This window comes from Musa acuminata, chromosome BXJ2-7 (genome assembly GCF_036884655.1).
Source record: "Musa acuminata AAA Group cultivar baxijiao chromosome BXJ2-7, Cavendish_Baxijiao_AAA, whole genome shotgun sequence".
Taxonomy (NCBI): domain Eukaryota; kingdom Viridiplantae; phylum Streptophyta; class Magnoliopsida; order Zingiberales; family Musaceae; genus Musa; species Musa acuminata.
This window is the reverse complement of record NC_088344.1, coordinates 28422910-28442599: the sequence shown is the minus strand read 5'-3', so window position 1 is coordinate 28442599 and position 19690 is coordinate 28422910. Positions and strand designations below refer to the sequence as shown.

The window sequence follows — 19690 nt, the reverse complement described above, 5'->3', positions numbered from 1 at the left end:
AATATTTAGATGTTGGGACCAGAAACACTTGCTTCCAACTTGTCTCATCTTTTCAAATGCCTGCCTAATATTCTGTGTCAGTAGAAAAAACATATATTCGGTACTCGTGCACAGTAGAACCAACTGAAGCTCTTGGATTCCATTTTATACCTCTTGGAAAAAAAAATTATTGTTTCTTCAATTTATATCCTTTTTTTTTAACAATTAGTCCTACAATTATTCCACAGTAGAAATTTTTTTATATATAATTTATATACTTAAAAGGTCGGCATCTATTTGGCTGATTAGATGAATGATCAACCATGTCAAGCTTCTATCGCTTTTTAATTTCTATGTTTTTTATTGTCTTTATCCTAATTATTCAGCATCCCCCACTTTTTTTTTTTCTTTTTTTGTTGTCAATTGCTTGAAGGTTCAATTGTGGCCAGAATATCTCATGGAGAGATAGATAAAAAAAAAAAAAAAAAAAAGAATTGGTTGATCTTTCTCTAACCAGTAATTATAAGTTTTGTGAACAGCATTCATGATAATACCCACATGCAAGGGAGACATGTCATTACAATAAATAATTAGGTCAAGTCACAACCTTAAAAAATGACATGGTTACTCCTGTTTGGGTCTGACCAATCAAAACAGTTCGGTAAGTAATAGCACAACAGACATGATATCCATATCCATACACTTCATTTTCTTCGTTCTCGGGCATGACTAATGAATGGCATGAGAAGTGTGCCTTATCACCCCTATTCTTGAGAGGAAAGGCCCCTCCCTATGTCAATCAATCTATCTACATCTATTACATTGCATCTAATATTCCACGGCATGTGGTGTCGTTCTTACTTACTACCCAAAGCATATTGCATTAAGATCAACCTCGTTTTTACTCGCAGGAAGCAAGTAATTTTGTGTGGTCTCTTCTTCTTCGTGTACAAGTGAACGTTGGTTGAGTGCTCTACTCATCACCATCACCACCATTGAGGTAAAAGAGGGGTGAGCGGTTGGGCTTTGTCTGCATGCACCGAGAGGAAGAAACCAAGCGGAGAGCGCGAGGGCTACGGGTCTCTGGGCCCCAATCCTTGCCACATAGCGACACACTCGCCTGCGCGAGACACCATCGACAGCACCACCCTCCTTTTCCTAGTATTTATGTGAGCCTTTGTCTCTTGAATTCTTATTTGTGGTGTACAGAGGGAGGGAGAAAAGTGGAAGAGGAAACAAGAGAATCATCATCCACAGGGACGCTCGAGAGAAGGAGAAGTGTGACAAGCAACTCGCAGACATCACACAGCCAGCGACAGGAGGAGGAGGAGGAGGAGGAAGAGTTCTTGGGTTGGCTGTGCTTCTCTTTCCCTTCTCCCATTTGTTTTCTTGTAGTTTCCTACCCTATGCACTCACTCGGAACGAAGAGAAGAAAGATCTCTGCTCTCTCTCTCTCTCTCTCTCTCTCTCTCTCTCTCTCTCTCTCTCCTTTTTGCTTTCTCCACCATCCTCTCTCAGAGACTGTCTCTTTATACTTGTTTCTGAGACAACTGCTTGTTTGGTATGCCAGCTTTGTTTGTTCTTTAGTAGAGGTGGGAAGAGTAGCCGAGAGAGAAGGTTTGGAGGTTCTCGGTGAGGGTTATCTGGTGGGAGCGTAGATCCAGTCTTCATGCTGTACCAGTGTTTGGGTCTATCTAGCTCTCATGCATCTCCCCTTTCTTTGGTTGTTTCCCCGTCTTCTTTAGATCTAGAGGAGGCCGGAAGTTTGAGGAGAGTCCGGCCTCATGGTTTCATGTTGGGTAGCGAGTGTTTCTTCTGTGCATAGCACTGATTTGGACTAGTAGCAAACAAAGAACAGTGATCGGAGAAGAGGTCAAGAGAAAGAACAGGAACACCATCTGATCTGGTTTAGAAGATGAAAGCGGCTTCGTCGTCGGCGCATCTGCTTGGAGCACTCTGCGAGGATGATCAGTACAGCCACCAGCAAACGCCAGGCTCGTCCGCAGCTGCTGCTCCTCCCAAGAAGAAGAGGAACCTCCCTGGAAACCCAAGCAAGTCTCGAACCATCATCACATATGCTCGTTCGCTCATCTTTTTCCTTTGCCACCTCTTCCATGCACCCCTCCCATTCTAGTTCTCGGCTCAATTCGGTAACCGAGATCCAGGGACAGCTCTCCCTCTTCCATTATTGACGTCACCAAGCCAACCTGTAGTGGAAAGCAAAGCATACGTGCTGGTGCATGAAATATCTGAGTTCCATTTCTTTAAGCTTCGCCCTTTATGTTCATGCTGTCATCATTGCAGATCCGGACGCGGAGGTGATCGCCTTGTCGCCCAAGACGCTGCTGGCGACGAACCGCTTCGTCTGCGAGGTCTGCAACAAGGGGTTCCAGCGGGAGCAGAACCTGCAGCTGCACCGGCGCGGCCACAACCTGCCCTGGAAGCTGAAGCAGAAGAACCCCAACGAGGTCCGCCGCCGCGTGTACCTCTGCCCGGAACTGACGTGCGTCCACCACGACCCCTCCCGGGCCCTCGGCGACCTCACCGGCATCAAGAAGCACTACTGCCGCAAGCACGGGGAGAAGAAGTGGAAGTGCGACAGGTGCTCCAAGCGTTACGCCGTGCAGTCCGACTGGAAGGCCCATTCCAAGATCTGCGGCACTCGCGAGTACCGCTGCGACTGTGGCACCCTCTTCTCCAGGTACTACTACTGCATGCATCCTAACATCCACCAGCCAATCCATAAATGATTGGAATACCATCACTCATGTTGATATTGTTCGTTGGCTCACATTGCACTGGTGGGTAAGATGACCAACACGAATTGATACCGTCACTTGGGTTCGGTGATGGTGATTAGCGCTTCTGGAGTTAGGGTTAGGGTTGGATTCCTTGGCCACCGGAACGGGAGTGAGCAAAGATATGTGAGCATAGTGACCAACTGCTCCCACGTGAATCATGGCTAAGAACAAACAACAACAAAGGTCCTTGAGATCTCAAAGAAAGAAGCTCACCATTCATCTAAATGTCTCATAGAAACCAACGCCTCTCTCTCTCTCTCTCTCTCTCTCTCATTCCCCATTGTGTTCACGTGTTGAGTTGGAGGCAAAGCTTAGCAGGCTTAATTTGTTGCCTTGCGATTTGGAGATATGCGGGCAACTGGGCATGGTTTTGGCACTGCAGGTCCACACCAGTTCATCTCAAGGGTGGCCTCTGGATTTTTTTGGCGACGATCATTCCTGGATCAGGTGCCACACACTCACGGGATGTGAAGCTTTCTACTCGTAACCTGTGTTAGAATGAGCTTTCATTGATCCGGCAACATTCTTGCCTTGCCTTGGGCGCCCATGAGGAGCGGATGGTGTAATCGGAATCGGTTCATGGGGTTGGCATTAATGTAAGAGGAGAAGGCCATTTATGGATGCCATTGTTGGTATTCATATTTCCGCCATTGCATTGATGAGCGGGTCAGTCCCAAAAATGGGACTTTGATCTGGCCGTGGACTGACCTTTTCCTGCTTCAAGCAGCGTTCATTCTTTGGTCCTCCATTGAATGCCGCTCAGGAAAATGGACTCGTTTAGCGCTCTCTTCCTTCGAAGTCTGTACCTTCATCGGGCCTGGTGAAGAAGCTGAGAATAAATGATCTTAAATTTCTGATTCCTTCTTTCTCAGTGAACTTACAATCTTAGTCTTTTAGTCGCATCATAAGTTGACTTTGACTAGAATCTTCGCAGGCGAGACAGCTTCATCACCCACAGAGCCTTCTGTGATGCATTAGCACAGGAAGGCGCAAGAATTCCGGCCGGCATGAACACCATCGGCGGCCATGTGTACGCAAACAGGGGCACAAACTTGGACCTTCCACAACTGAGCTCGCAACTCTCCTCCTTGCAAGACCAAGCTCACCACCCTTCCACCGACCTCCTCCGCTTGAGGGGGAGTAGCGGGAGCGCAAAATTCGAGCAGCTCAACGCCACCACGTCCCCGTTCTACTTGGGGGCCGCATCCAACCAAGGCTTCGATGAAAACCCGGAGTTGCTTCCGAGCAAACCCTTCCATGCCATGATGCAGCTCCAAGACCTTCAGACAAACAACAGTGCTTCATCCTCTGCTGCTGCCGCCGCGAATCTTTTCAATCTTGGCTTCTTCTCTAGCAGCGGCAGCACGAGTACCATCAACCATGGCAGCAGTTCTGGCAACCAGAGCGGCCTTCTTCTGGGCCCTAATCAATTTAGCAATGCAGGTGGAGGTACTGAGCCAATGTCGCTCTTCACTGGAGAGCTCATGAGCGATCATACTGACACCAACATGCCTTCTCTGTATACCCCCTCTCTGCACACTGAGCCGGTAGTACCGCAGATGTCAGCGACCGCACTGCTTCAGAAGGCTGCCCAAATGGGAGCGACACCCATTGGTGCCAGCGGAAGCTCATTGCTTGGAGAATTCAGTGGCTCCTACCCCGGCGGTGCAAGGCATGTCGGCTTTCGACGCAATCCAAAGGAGGGCGGCGGAGAGAGCTCCAGAACTCATGTGGACGACGAGAACCATTTCCAATACATCATGAACTCCCTTGCTAACGGGAACAGTGGTGTGTTCAGTGGGATGGATGAGCAGGTGAGTGGGTTCAGTGGCTTCAACCCGGGTTTCGGCGCCATGGACGAGGACAAGTTGCACCGCAACCTTTCGACCGGAGGCTTTGGAGGCTCCGGCATACTGACAAGAGACTTTCTCGGGGTTGGCAACATGATGAGAAGCATGGGGGGAGGAATTCCCCCGAGGGAACAGCAACTGGGCATTGACATGGACTCTCTGGATCACTCGGAGATGAAGCCGGGATCCTCCACTAGATCTTTTGGTGGTGGGAGGCTGCAGTAAGAGCCAAAAGTGTCCCAAGAGAGAGAGAGACAGAGAGAGAAGAACTGCAACAAGAGTCGAAGAATAACTCAAAAGAAGTGCAAGGACTGGAACTGAAGCAGATGTTAGTAGAGGTATGTATCGAATCAAGCTTGGCTAAAAGTTGGTGTTGTTGTTAGGTGTCAAAGCTCGATTGATATATATATATATATATATATATATGGATCTCGATCACTTGCTTCATCACATAGATCCCATCTTTTTTGTTCAGAACGTTAAGATGGTCATATCCTTTTCCTCTCTCTTTCTTTCTGTTCACTGCTGTTTCTTGTACTTTATTTCTCCTCCTTGAGAATTTGCTGTTCTAATAATAAAACTGCTCTTTTCTAAAGCTGTTCTATCTGCATGAAACAGAAACATCCCGACACCAAACCCTGCTTTTGTCCTCTTCCAATATTTTACTTTGAGAAAAGAGAGAGAGAATTGACGTAGCCAGGTAAACTCATGCATGGAACACTATGTCTGCATGAGAGAGAGAAGAGGAGGGCTTACAGTAAACCTAAACTTGAAAGTGAAGAATGTCTCTTGCACCTTGAGCATATCAAAAGGATTCATGAGTGCATGGCTGTGTCATTCGAACGTACCCATGGATGATATATGCATACATTTATATCATTCATTATCTTGCTGATAATTTAATTTACACTTATATCATTCATTAGCTTAGGGAAAATGCATTTGGAAACATGCACACTTTGGCCCCACACTTGTCGCGTACTCGGACCAAGTTCTTGCAAACCTGCACAGTTCACATGCTTTGTGCACCAAACTCTCTGGTGTATTTTGCACACTGTGACCTTAACGATTTTGGTATAATGCGAGTAATGGGAATATAAACATCATTCATTCGTTGTGTCGTCAAGTATGTATATATACTTTTATCAAAAACACAAGTACTTGATTATGTTTATCCTTTAATCTTAAGTGATTCATCATTAACTTCCAAGATATGTACGTGCACCTCTCGATCTACCATACTTGATGTTAAGTTCTTGGCGTTGACAAGGTGAAATATATTATAACCCTGAACGAATGAGTATTTTAACCAAAATCATGTTTAAAACATGATTAATTTGATGACTGTATAGAAATTGTTGGGGGATTAGCAAAAATACATTCCGAAAGGTATATATATATATATATATATATATATATATATATATATATATATATATATATATATATATATATATATATATATATAGAGGGAGGGAGAGAGAGAAAGAGAGCCCGTAAACCCCTAAACATAGGAGGACAAGCATACAACAGAATGGCATTGATCTTTCAAAAAGCTTCTTTATTTAATATTTGTGAAAGATTTTTACTGCTCGGTGAAAAGTACATTTAACACAATGAAGCAGCCATGTTCACATTCCATTGACTTAAGAATGTGAGTATATTCACGTAGGTAAGAAGAATTCGGAGCACGTTCCTTTGGAACTCCAAATCCATTCCTCAATATACAAATAAATATTAATCCATTTTGTATATTTAAAGGAGGTTTTGCTTCTCTCATGGCACAACCCTATTTCATATTTAAACGAAAAAAAGGAATTTTCGAACCGGGATCACTAACTAATAAAATATAATATAATATATAATTAAAAAAAATTATCTTTTCTGTATGCTTTCTCCGGTTCTATTGCTACAGGGAGCCTTACGCAATCAATCGAATCATGTGAATATCAAAAGCCAGGATCATTCAGAAAATGAATTTAAGATCCTATCTACCTTGGACAAATTAGATAATGTGGAAAGCATTAATTTACTAATATGTTGAGCCCATTATTCGAGATCCAAATGAGTGATCTTGTTCATGGAATCGGGAGAAACCATACGACATGCTTCAACAACAATCGTTTTTTATTAGTGACATTAAGCCTTGAGAACCCAATCTAACATGTAGTTCATCAACGCTAATCGGTAAAGATTTGTGCATAGAGAGAACCACATGCCTTGCGGTTGAGATACGCTTGGGAGACTGAAGAATTAAACATACCAACAGTTGCTATGCTCTGAGGCAATAGAACACTAACAATCTTGCTTGATTCTTTTTTGTTTTCTTCAATTGCATCATGTCACTTCCTATAATTTGGTAAAACTACAGTGAGTTTACTACTATCAGAGCTCCACACCACTTTCCAAGGGTTCATATCAAATCAGGACTTGCTTCATAAAAGGATTGCGGAAAAAGTTTCAACAAAGAGGGTCATAGTACCTGACTTGTGAATACCCATCAAGTTCAAGCCTACCACAGACAATAAACAGGAGCAGAGACAATATCAAGTGAGTAGTCGAAGCCACAACACATGGTTCAACAGTAGAACATGACTTTCTTGACATTTTCTTTCAACGCTGGAAGGGGTCTAACAGCCGCACCACCTGGGACACGAGTGCTGCGTTGGGTAGGAGCTCCACGTCCGACTGCCCCACTCACCATCGAACCACTGTCTGATGTCTCTGGTTCCATGTAAAATCGGGCACGGAATGCAGCCAGGTGCGCATAATATGCAGGTGGCACTGTCAAAACCATAAAATAGTTTGGTTAGGGATATATCATTTGCCCAAGTAATTTTAACGCTTATGCAAATTGCTCATATACGGCTTTATGTATGAAAGAACAATGTTTTGAAAAGACTAGACAGGACAAGCATACCTATGGACACAGATCGAGTGCACCTTGCGTAGCTGCAAATATATCAAGATGCGTTGAGCAGACAACTCAAATCTGCAGTAGTAGCTAACCAGAACGTACAAAATGAAAGGTCTTACGTGTAACAAAGGTTGTTTGTTAGGGTTTGCAATGCGTCAGCCGTGAATTTGTTCTCATCCCATAAGACATGGTAATGAGCAGGTCGGCTTGTGCCCTATGTATGTGACATAATCAGATTGTAACCAATTACCAAGCAGATCAGTGAATTGGAAAATCATGCAGGCAGAACAAATGCTGCAGGAGAGTATACCTGAATGCCAGCATGACTGCACAAGTAAAAATCAAACTCAGTTGGATGACAGATCTTAGAGTCAACTACAGTACCTACATATTCCAACATCAAACCAGCTCACAGTTAATTCTCATGCATCTTGATAAAATTTAAGAACATTAAAATAGCAACAAAGATGTGTAATAATGGGCGAATCAAATATCTGTATCAAGCATTCTAAGAAACTAACCAGGCAGAATATTTCCGCTCTTGTCAATTGAGTGGTGATCATTATGATTATTCGCAAACAACCTAGTGTGATGGCGTTTCTGAACCACTATGAAAGTTACTGGTGGCTGATAATTTGGCTCCAGCGAGGCGCACGCCTGAAGAGAGTCAAAAGTGAAATTTAAAAAAAAATTGAGTCAATTGATAAGCAAAACTAGAAAAATCTGAAGATGGTAATGTATTAAACATTGAACCTTTCTGATTGCATCAAGTTCATAAAGTAAAACTTGATAGAATTGCCCCTCACTAACTCCATCCCTGCAAAGAGAAACATCATTAATCATCAAGACAGTTTAAAACAATCAAAATAGACAACTCTGTTTAGTCACACCTGTAAAATATAATTCTTTGAGGCTTCTGTCCAGTAGCTTTTTTGAAGGAAATAAGTAGTTCCCTGCAAATCCTTCAAAGTCAGATAAATTTCTTGATGCAGGTATATAGCGAAAAGTTACAGCCATCAGTCCTCAATGGTAAAAAAAAGACCACAAACATACTTTATCATCCCACCGGTCACTGTTCCACGCTGAGGATCTTGCCAGACTTTAAACAGATCCTGTATCAACTCTTGCCGATGAAGCTGAGCAGAAACCAAACCAGCATACTTTGTTACCTCAGGCCAGTCTTGAGAAGCAACAACCTGAAAAAAATACAGAACTAAATGATAAGCATCCATCAAAGTCAAAATCACAGCCTAAAACAGAAGCATGTCATTTGCATTCACATAAAGGACTATCATCTTACAGCTGCGATAGAGGGGCTAGAGTCTTCGCCGGGATGAGGATGTGTTACATCAGCACCAAATATAATTGTAGGCCTGTCACTAACAAGTGGTATGCGCCTACTCAAGGCATCCATAAGAACCGTATTCCTACCACCAACCTGTCCATTTTAACACTCATGTCAAGTTCAGAGAAACAAAGAAATGGAAAAAGATCTATACTCAACGTCAGTCTTAACCAACCTTCACATTTATCTTGAGAGCAACATTTGCCAGATACTGTTTGCTCATTCTAAAAACATGTTTAGTCAAACAGCACTGTGAAATCAGTCCAAGCTCTGTCTCACAAATTCGCTTTAGATCACCTACACAAATAATGATACCAAACAAACTGAAAGAAAAGTAGAGAGACAATATAGAGCTCAAGTACAGTGGAACTAGATATTATACAGGTGCCATAAGCTGAAAAATATGAAAACTATGTGCTCAAAGAAGACTCCTACCATAAAGAGAACCATTATTGTCAGGCAATATCACAATAAGCAAATCAAGTTCTTTGCCATGGGGTTGGAGTAAGCTCATCGCATCATGATTCTGTGATTTTAAAGCTCGTTCCACCTGGTCTGGCCTCGCGCTCAAAGGAGGAAGCACCGGTTCAAGTGAAAAATCCTGCACTAGTTTAGACAACAAAGTTAAAAGTGCCATTGTTAACATAATCTCAGAAGCAAATGATAAAGATATTTAAAACATGAACAAATCCTAAGAAAATATTTAAGGCATACCATTCCAGATGTCTGGCACATGAGTGCAAGCTCGTGACAAAATTCACGGGCAACTCTTTCTTGGACATTCCGTGCAAAATTTATACATGTCCAGTTGTTTACTCTCCCACCATTCACCATTTTCTAGATTACAAGCATTAGCAAAGTGAAAGGTTACACGATAATAAGAAGATACCAGGGAGTAAAATGATATGCTAATTTTCTCAATGATAGCTGTCATAACTGCAATGATATATGATGCATTATGAAACAATACAGTTCAGCACTAGAGAAATTTTAGGTGAACAGATCAGGGGATGGAAACACAGTTTAGTCTAGCATTGGTAAGGATGGATTATGGATGAGAAATTAGACCCACGAAAGACAGGATGGGTCTTGAAACGTGAAAGTATAATTTAAATTTTATATGAGGAAGCCTCTGAACAGGAAATCAAACAATAACTGCACCGAAGTCCAAGATAGACAATTCATAGAAGCAATTAGTTGTGTTAAGTAGTATGGCTTACAATAATTTGCAATTTTTTTCAGTACTGAACGCAAGAGTTCTCTGATTATGCATTTGCTATTGATAAGCTAAAATATAGTATATACCCTGAGAGGGCATTCAGGGTAATTTTGCATTTTACATTATCACATGATCAAGAAATATATGCCCTTTTCAAGGAGTGAAAAGAATTTTAAATTTTGCAGATATACATATGAAACAACCCCTTTCTACTTTTTCCAGACTTGATATATAGCAAATTTCAGCAAAATTTTCCAATCTCAAGGCCACAACCTTCAGCAGAACTTTCAACAAAATCTATTTCAACAGTTAGGGACAACCTCTAAAGCATTCATACTACAAATCCAACTCTTCAATCTGTGTAATGATTTGGAGCTTCTGCAATTCAATTATATGTTTAGAATAAAATGCCATATTCCTGAAACCATGTGAAGCATACCATCAAAAATAGTCTGAAGTGTGCTACCAATAAATTTGGAGTATTATTTTCAGTTAAAGATTCCGCCATGCTTGAAAGTCAACTCAACCAAGGGCTTCTAATAAGGTTTGATGTAGCATAGAGTATAAAATGTATAAGCCAGGACACTCATCATTTTGTTCTGACATCTTCATAGCCACTCAAGTTCGTCAATTAAACATGCAAAATAACACTACCAATTATCACTTTGGAAAATATGCAATTACCCACTAAATTAAGATTATCCAGCACAAGTATAAAATATATATCAGAATTCCTACAACCAGAGATCAATCAAGAAACTGTTTGCATTTCATATTACACAATCACTTGAAGACAGCAGAAAACACTGTCAAGCACTATTATCCTAATTAAAACCACATGCCATCCACGCAATCAAGACAGGACAGAAATGGATAGAAAGTGACAATAGACTAATAAGAGTCGTCGACAATTCCAACAATCTTTACCTGATTGTCACTCTGAATACTGATGAAATGATCAAGTACTATCAAATAAAGACCTTTTTACCCCCATGAGAATTGCCTAGATGATACCTGCCCTTGGGCTCAACAATTCCAAGTGCCTTATTACCTTTTTATCCTAATGATAGCCCTAACATGCACAAAGTTAGAAAACATGGATAATGATAGCCCTATCCATGAAGAACTCAGGTCCAGAATGCACCAACATTTTGTTAAGACCACAGCATAGAGTTGGAGGAATAAGCAATGCCACTGCTTTGACGGATAGGCCGTGATAAGAAAAGCTAAAGATAACCAAGTACTTACTTGACATAGCCCCTAGTTCAAAGATTTAAATTACCCATCAGAGATATAATCAATAACTAGCACACTCTGACTCATATTTCCATTGAGGTTGGCCGTCCAGCTCAGATATTGTGACACATCAGAGTTTCGATGTGCATCAGACTTGAGCAGGACTCAAGACAAAGCTTGAGCTGAAGCATGAAAAGATAACGCACTCATAATACTAGAACTAGAAGAACATATTTATGTTAGTGGATGCAAGTGACAAAACCATACTGCAGTATTATTATGTAGAAGCATCAAAGATATAATAACTTCAATTAATATATGTAATGTCTCAGGTGGTACCTTATTCATCATATTCCACTGGCCGATTCTTGGCAGGCAATCCTTCTCTCTGCCAGTATCATGATATTTAAGCTGCAAAAACAAAAGTTGAGATCAACATTTTAAACAGTGTACTTCAATGAGACAACAGGAACCTACTGTTATTTATAAAATCAAAGGCGACCACAAAACAAAACTGATCTCCAGTCACATACCCATGGTGCAGGTAAAATACGTGCCTCAACTGATGCGAGTTTCTCACTGATTTTGATACCAAATTCTCTAGCATAAGGATCTTCATGGTAAGCATTGTGATGAACCGTCTAAAGAGCAAAAAGAATATATTAGAAAGATAGACATATTGCATCAAAGCAAACTAATGGCTGTGTTAGATACAGTCATAGGTTGTTTCCTAATTGTATATAATCCCATGTTAGAAACTAACACGAGAGGCATTAGGATTAATTTATGTCAACACAGGCATTCTGTAGAACTAAATGGGTATTCTATATTATTAAACTAATATGAATTATAGCAGAAAATGCAATTCAAAAAATCAACTACATGTACAAAAAGCAACCACAAGTAAAAGGTGGCAAATTTCCTAAAACTAGAGTGAAGATACTAGGGCATGTGAAGAAAATACAACTGTATTATGCAACATGTAATCATTTAATAAGGAAAATTTCATCATGTAGAATACATATGATATGCCAGACGTGCTGCCACTGGTTGTGGTTTTTTATGCTCAACAGGTAGACCACTAAAATCCTCCTAAACCTACTTAAAGATTCAAAAACTGGCCGTCCAAATTCCAAAATTATAATTTCTTATAACAAGTCATATATAAATAAAAAAAAAACAGTCTGAGTAGGTCCCCATTGGCATTTTCTATATTCACCATGATTTTTTATAGCATATCATTCCAACTCATGCAAAAAGTAGAAAAGAAATTCATAAAAGCTAGAACCTTATTTAAAATACAGTAATTAACAGACAAAGGCCGGGATAAAATACTGACATATTGCATGTAAAGTGCAAAGAGAACGTATAATATGGCATCATAGCAATGGTCCACATTTATAATGGTTATCTCACTTATAAGAACACATCATTCCAATGCATGCACTATAGAACTAGAATGCTAAATTCAACAACCAGAACCACCAAAATATAGCAAAGAAATCATTTATAGGACTGAAGGCTATTATTGATGAAATTAAACCAAATGTACCTGCAGAATGTCAAGCTCCCGTTCTTGAGGGCGCTGGCATGTCACCTTCAGAAGAGCAGTTATTTGTCTCTCGTTCAATCTTTTGGAATATCTTTGGCCTTCCACAATTTTACAGACCTTAAACCATATAAAAAATCAGCACATATAATCTTAGTTATTTTGTTGTAAATGCTTTTGTAGTCAATAAACCTAAAGGGGATATTAATCAAGAAAATCATGATCCACAATAGCAGATAATAAGGTGTTCTCACCTCCATCGGTAGATAATTTGGCCTTTGCTGGTTGCCAACTTGTAGGCAGGGGAGATTGGTATGCTGGATGGTAAAACCATATGTTTCTTGAAAATATTGAACAACAGATTTCATTGTTCCTCTTTCATCGACTGGGAAACTATTGTTACCATATGTCAGTATACACAAATCATGTTAACATCATGAACTCCAGTAGTGAATAAAAAAGAAAGCCAAGCAACTGATCAAAATGAGTAGTCACGTACGTAAGCTCTCTAGTTGCTTGTGATGTTAAACCAGAAATGCGATATTTTCTGCGCATATTCCCACGATGAGTAACCTCAACCTTTACTCCCCTTAAAGCCTTCTTGATCTGAAATATATACACACAAACATATATGAGATACAACAGCTACAAAAGGAAACAAAACTGTCATGGTCTTCCGCACCTATCATGTGAAAGTATAACAGAAAGGAGACAATTTTGCAAAGTACTGAATACATACCTTCACCCGATCAGCATCGGAGAGCGGTCTTGCTCGGACATCCCTACTTAAAAGTTGGGTAACAAAGTCAATGACAGGCAGGGGCTCAATGAAGGCGGTAGAAGACATGTCTGCACAAAAAGAAAAATTAAGCATATATGTAATTCAAACATGAGGGTGCAACCTCAGTATTAGCAGGAATCAACCCTAGCTTGATTTGTCATTCATGAAATATGCACCATGCATCAATTAAAAACTCTCAGATAGACATGCCCAGCAACAAAAAATAACCAAATGAGTACAATGACCATAAGCAATAACAAAAGCTATATGCGATATCTAGCTCATCATAGGGTGACAAAGTCAATGACAGGCAGGGGCTCAATGAAGGAAGTAGAAGACATGTCCGCACAAAGAGAAAAATTAAGCATATATGTACTTCAAACATGAGGGTGCAGAGTCAGTATTAGCAGGAATTAACCCTAGCTATTGATTTGTCATTCATGAAATATGCACCATTTATCAATTAAAAACTCTCAGATAGACATGCCCAGCATCAAAAAATAACCAAACGAATACAATGACCATAAGCAATAACAAAAGCTATATGCGATATCTAGCTCAACATAGGGTGACAAAGTCAATGACAGGCAGGGGCTCAATGAAGTAGAAGACATGTCCGCACAAAGAGAAAAATTAAGCATATATGTACTTCAAACATGAGGGTGCAGAGTCAGTATTAGCAGGAATTAACCCTAGCTATTGATTTGTCAATCATGAAATATGCACCATTTATCAATTAAAAACTCTCAGATAGACATGCCCAGCATCAAAAAATAACCAAACGAATACAATAACCATAAGCAATAACAAAAGCCATATGCAATATCTAGCTCAACATAGATCTGCCCAAGCATGTCGAAAGGAACCACAACATCAGGTGACCCTCACATTCAACATCAAGCAAAAATCCAGGTTATTTAAAATGGATCTAATTTTGTTGAATCAGAACTTTTCTCAAATATTTTTAGCAGTGGTTCCTTCAGTTTGATATCAAAAGGAAACAGGATTAAATTGACAAAGGCAGACATGCACACAAATCGAGAAAGAAAGATGTCACTACCGATATTTAGTGACAAGCCCATTTGTGTTGGCCTAATACTCTGATAAAACCCCCGCCAGCTTTCTAATCCATCGCCAAGTGGCTGCCTTCTCCCAAGGTCAGGGGAATAAAAGGATCGACCAACGGGAAAGTACCTACAACACGTCAAAGGGGATTAATACTCTGATAAATTTTGATAAAAGAAAGAATAAATGGCTTGGTGGAGACGTATTGACCCTTACCTTGTGGTAGGCAGTTCACGTAGCACAATATCAAGAACCTGTAGGGCTTCTTGGGGAGCATCAGCCTGTCGACTGGATAAAAACATATCAAGGTGGTGAAGATCCACACGGGCAGCCAACTTAATAACAACTCTAAATGTTCTTTGCCTCCTACAAAACAGAGATTTTTCATGAATCTTTTTCCAGAAAAATGACACCAAAATTATGTCTTGGAAAGAGGTAAAGGTTCCCATGAAAGGACCTCTCTGTGCCTGAACCATCATCTTCATCAACTAGAAGGATTTGAAACTCTCTAGAAGTAAATGGCAGTGGTCCGGCTGTGTAAAGACTTTTCCTGCCATCATAAGCTGGAAGCCGCCCTCCTAAATAAGACTCTCTATGCAGTTTGACTAGCTGCTCCATCACAGCACGATTGACACCACGTGATGTAACTTCTGGTATGATGGACACCTGTGGTTAAGTACTCATATATAATGAAATATTAGGAATACAATCAATATGTGTGATAAATTGAAGTATACTGAACAGGTAAAACTAACATCATATTGGTGAAGGTCTTTATCAGGTAACTCAGCAAAGAAATGGTTTGCCTTGACCACACATTTAACACCGTAGCTCCCTTTTCCAGGACGCAACGGAAACCTTAAAGACTTGCTGGATGGAGCTACAGGAACCACAGGTTGTATTGTTTGACTTGCAGTTTCACCCTCAATAGAGAGCTGCTGAAACTGTTGTTGGATAGAGGAAGCCTCTGACTGCTGTGATGAACTCGCTTGTGATGATGCTTGGTGCAGATCGGGAGCCAGTGGCCTCGATGGACCTGCAGCTGAAGGACCAGCCACACGCCCAGTAGTCATGCTGCCACTGCTTCGGCGTCCGTAGTGTTGATGTGGAATTCCTCCTCTTGGTTGAGCCAAACCCTGGCCTTCATACCCTGGAGATGGTCCACGTGATTGTTGTGGTGTTGAACCCCCATGAGGCTGTCCACTCCCCCTTCCCTGATAATAACTCCCAAAACCACGACTTTGCTGACCATGCTGAACCCAGCCACGTCCAGCACCACGTCCTTGTTGTTGCATAGCCGGAGCCCTTTCAAGTGGGCGCTGGGGCCCAGCTCGCCCACTTCTGCCACTGCTCTCTTGAGATTCTGAACTCTCCCCAGCAGAAGGAAGTTCAGTCCTGCGTTTCCTTACCATGTTGGCAACTGGACAAGAATGTAAAGATCAAGTTATTATCAAATAGAGGAAGAAATTGAATAAAGCAATCCTATCAGGTATCAGCATCATCTATACTTCAGCTGAACAAACAAGGGGAAATGTTCTCTAAACAGGTACTTTCCTCATCAGTCATGAGATGCAAATCCATCAGAACACGAACAAAAAAGAAAACAGAATGTTTACTCAATTTGTTTTCAGAATCAGAAATATGCAAGAGTCAATGAATAAGCAGAATCCAAACTGATGGGAATCGCAGAAGACATCATTACCAAAAGACTCATAGCATAAGATCTAACATTGTAACAATAAACAATAGATGTGGACAGACAAAATGATATTACCTAAATAAGTGAAGAATCAGAAACATCATCAGAGACAGTGTTTTCACAGAAGAGAGTAAAATGTTTCTGCTGTAATATTAGGTTAAAATATTCACAGATAAAACAGCAGATTCACAGGAAATGAATCTTCTATTGAAATAAAGCTTGACTACCCTAAAGATCATGCAAAATTTTCACAAAGATAATGGCTACACTGAATCACACAAAAATCTATGCCAGATAAGGAAATAATATATAAAAAAGTTCAGCCAAATTTAAACAGATAATATGAAAATTAATCGTCAAAGTAAAATTCCTAAGCTTGTAATCGACCACACTATAATTGCAGCAAAAATAGGTAGGAAGACATCCAACATAATAGCTGTGAATTTTGGCCCTGCTATGTTTGCCTTCTTCTTTTTTCTTTCTGCACAAATTTGGAATGGCGTTTTTCTGGTATTTACACAGATTTGAATATTATGGAAATAAAAATTCTTTCCGCAGTCACGACTCTTTAATTGCACAAAGGTCAACTCGGTTTCCTTATGAACAATCATTGGCTGCATCGTTTTTAAGTAAAAAATATCCAAGTAATACAGTATGATTCCGAAACAATCATTAATAAGCTTCAAAAAGAAGAAAGACCTCGAGTATCTACTTAACAAACTCGAACTACCAAATTTATTAGAGAGAGGAAAAGGAAGGAAGAGCTTCAACCAAAAATACCGCTACATAACTCTCAAAACGAACATTAAACGACATCACACCTACATTTCCAGTAACATACAATAGAAAGAAATGGTATAGAGAACAATCTACGCTACAACTAAAATCAACCAGATCACGGAACCTCAGAATCGTATACGGAAAAGCATAAGATCGCTAATCCATGACAGGGAAACGATCAGCTCCTATTAACACTGACCAAACCAAAGCAAGGAAAAACCATCGAAAGCGAAATAAGTAGGTAAACAGAATCTCGAAATCCTAAACAAAAACATTGTACGGAAGTCGACAGTCATGAGTCGAGAACCCCGCATATCGGCCGCTTCTGATGCCAAGATCCGCCGTGAGAAAGCGAACATAAACAAAGCACAGCACAATCTCTTACTCTAAATATCTAAACTGCGTGAACAACAGTTCAGATCGCCGTATGATCCTTGAGAACCACCACAGAAGAGTTCGGTCTCAGATCCTTAACTCACAAGCTAACAAACGAGACCAAATATCGAAAAGACAAACGAGAAGCATGGATGAGCACAGGCATTTGGACAAGATGGGAAGGAAGCAACTACCAAATAAACCAAATCATTCAGTTCTCCAGTTACCGTGATCGGAGGACCAGACGACGGGATAGCAGATCTGCTTGTCGCCTCCGAACACCGCCTCGGAGACGCCCTTTCTCTCTATTTGTTGTATGCACAGAGGAAGAGGAGTGGGCAAGGAAAAGTAAGGAGTAAAGAGGAGGACGAATCTGCACGCGAGAAGACGCCGAGAAAATGGCAACGCCGATAAAAGGCGTCGAGTACGGCCTCTAAACGAGACGTTAGGGCGAGGCGAGTGATCGAGTCGCGCAACGACAACATGCGAGGAATTGTGTGGAGTCTTTTACGTGTCGAAATATTATTGGGCACCGGTGGTGGCACCGAACGCAATCGACGACTATGGTTGGACGATCACCAAACGGATGGGTCCGGCTTGCGATCAGTCAGTAGCCTTGCGCCTGCGCAACGCAAAGGGCCACGCGGAGACCACCTGCTTACATTGTGACGACGCAGGTGATACAACGGGTACAGCTATAAACTGGTCGAAAAACTCTTTTCGTTCCAACTGATCTAACGGTGGAGGATGACAGAGAAAGTGGGACCCGAGATAAATCACCTCACGAGCAGTCGAAACGTGTAACTATGACGGGGCCCCACCGTTCCAGGCAACAACTTTTCCTCCGATTGTTACAAGCGGTGTCCAGTTGCAGACACGTGTACGGTAGGAAAAGCAGAACTTTCATCCCATGTGATGTGATGTAACAAATAATGTGATATACCAGATGCTAAGACACTAAAATAAGGATTAGACGTATGATTGGGCCACAATGTCTTGACTTCCTATCTAATCTAATTCATTGTACTTTGCACTGTTGTACAAATCCCATATACTACTGTATGATGCATGATTATTGTAAGACTCATTAAGCCATCAATTTTGGTAGGCTTGATCGCATACATGTATTAGACCAAGCGATGTATATAGTGAATTTAGTTTTTTTTATTTTTTTTCGATCTAGTAATTCTTAGTCGTATAGTTAATTAATAAAAAAATTATGATCATTATGTATCTTTTCATAATAATATTATCTCGCATGATTTTGATAGACCTATGCAACTTCATGTGTTGGTAACTGTTCTTAAAGAGAAATATAATTTGGATTACATCGTATTCTACGACTTAAAGATTGCCATAAATATTTATCAAGTATAGTATATATAATTAATTGGATGTATTTCTCAAAAGGTATATTTATAATTAGACACAATATATTTCAATAAATTTATCATATAAACAATATATGAAACAACAACATGCTACACGAATGAAAAAGACTGTGAAGATATTTAACATTCTCTTATTTTAACTAAGATTCATAAATAATCAGAACAGTATGGTGTATTATTAGAGGTGAGCGATGGATTGACGTGTAATATATGGAAATGTCTTCCATGGTCTACCTTTTACATCATCTTTCTTCTTCAATAGTAGAAAGCATGATTCTAAATCATGGTCGATTAGTCAAAATCTAGAGATGGTTGGCTCTGTTTTCTTTTTCCTAAAAGCTATCATTGATTAAGAGACTACAAGTCAATCATTGTATGTGGCACATTGCAAGCTACGAAAGGAGGATGTCATTGTTCTCTCGGTCACCAGCAAGAGAAGCTTATTTAGATTTCTGGGTCCCTCGGTAAAGCTGTAGCATTAGCAATAATAATAATAATATTATTATAGATATATTAAACCTATTAGGAATTATTTTACTGATGAATTATTATCCCCATCTTAAACTAAGGATAAAGATGTTATTACATGTAAATAAGCAAGAGGAACGCTGAGGTGGAAATGGGGTGGAGGTGGGCGGCAGGCCTCGACGGTCGAGCCGGCCGGGCGGGGGTCCATCACCAACAATTGCGGTGACCCATCATC

At 40.5% G+C, this 19690-nt stretch overlaps 2 protein-coding genes across 3 annotated transcripts; one reads left to right on the top strand and one right to left on the bottom strand.

Moving 5' to 3' along the window:
• Positions 1–1186: 1186 nt before the first annotated feature.
• Positions 1187–5225, top strand: LOC135617497 (protein indeterminate-domain 5, chloroplastic-like). The gene is made up of 3 exons (XM_065117796.1): positions 1187–2030; positions 2284–2680; positions 3715–5225. Exons 1-3 carry the CDS (start codon positions 1895–1897, stop codon positions 4853–4855), a joined length of 1674 nt encoding a protein of 557 aa, XP_064973868.1. The 5' UTR covers positions 1187–1894; the 3' UTR covers positions 4856–5225.
• A 1821-nt stretch (positions 5226–7046) lies between these two features.
• Positions 7047–17996, bottom strand: LOC103973548 (protein argonaute 1B). 2 transcript variants are annotated; one of them, XM_009388154.2, is made up of 23 exons: positions 17824–17996; positions 15498–16162; positions 15200–15408; positions 14959–15108; positions 14738–14871; positions 13636–13745; positions 13396–13502; positions 13151–13289; positions 12900–13016; positions 11881–11988; positions 11687–11758; positions 9607–9729; positions 9328–9493; positions 9068–9189; positions 8848–8985; positions 8601–8743; positions 8438–8500; positions 8301–8364; positions 8069–8204; positions 7858–7931; positions 7667–7761; positions 7551–7582; positions 7047–7414 (listed from the first exon to the last, which is right to left on the bottom strand). In XM_009388154.2, exons 2-23 carry the CDS (start codon positions 16152–16154, stop codon positions 7209–7211), a joined length of 3165 nt encoding a protein of 1054 aa, XP_009386429.2. In that variant the 5' UTR covers positions 16155–16162; positions 17824–17996; the 3' UTR covers positions 7047–7208. The 2 variants fall into 2 exon arrangements, with proteins under 2 accessions (XP_009386429.2, XP_064973867.1); XM_065117795.1 differs by lacking the exon at positions 17824–17996 and having other exon boundaries at positions 15200–15392; positions 15498–15637.
• Positions 17997–19690: the final 1694 nt, after the last annotated feature.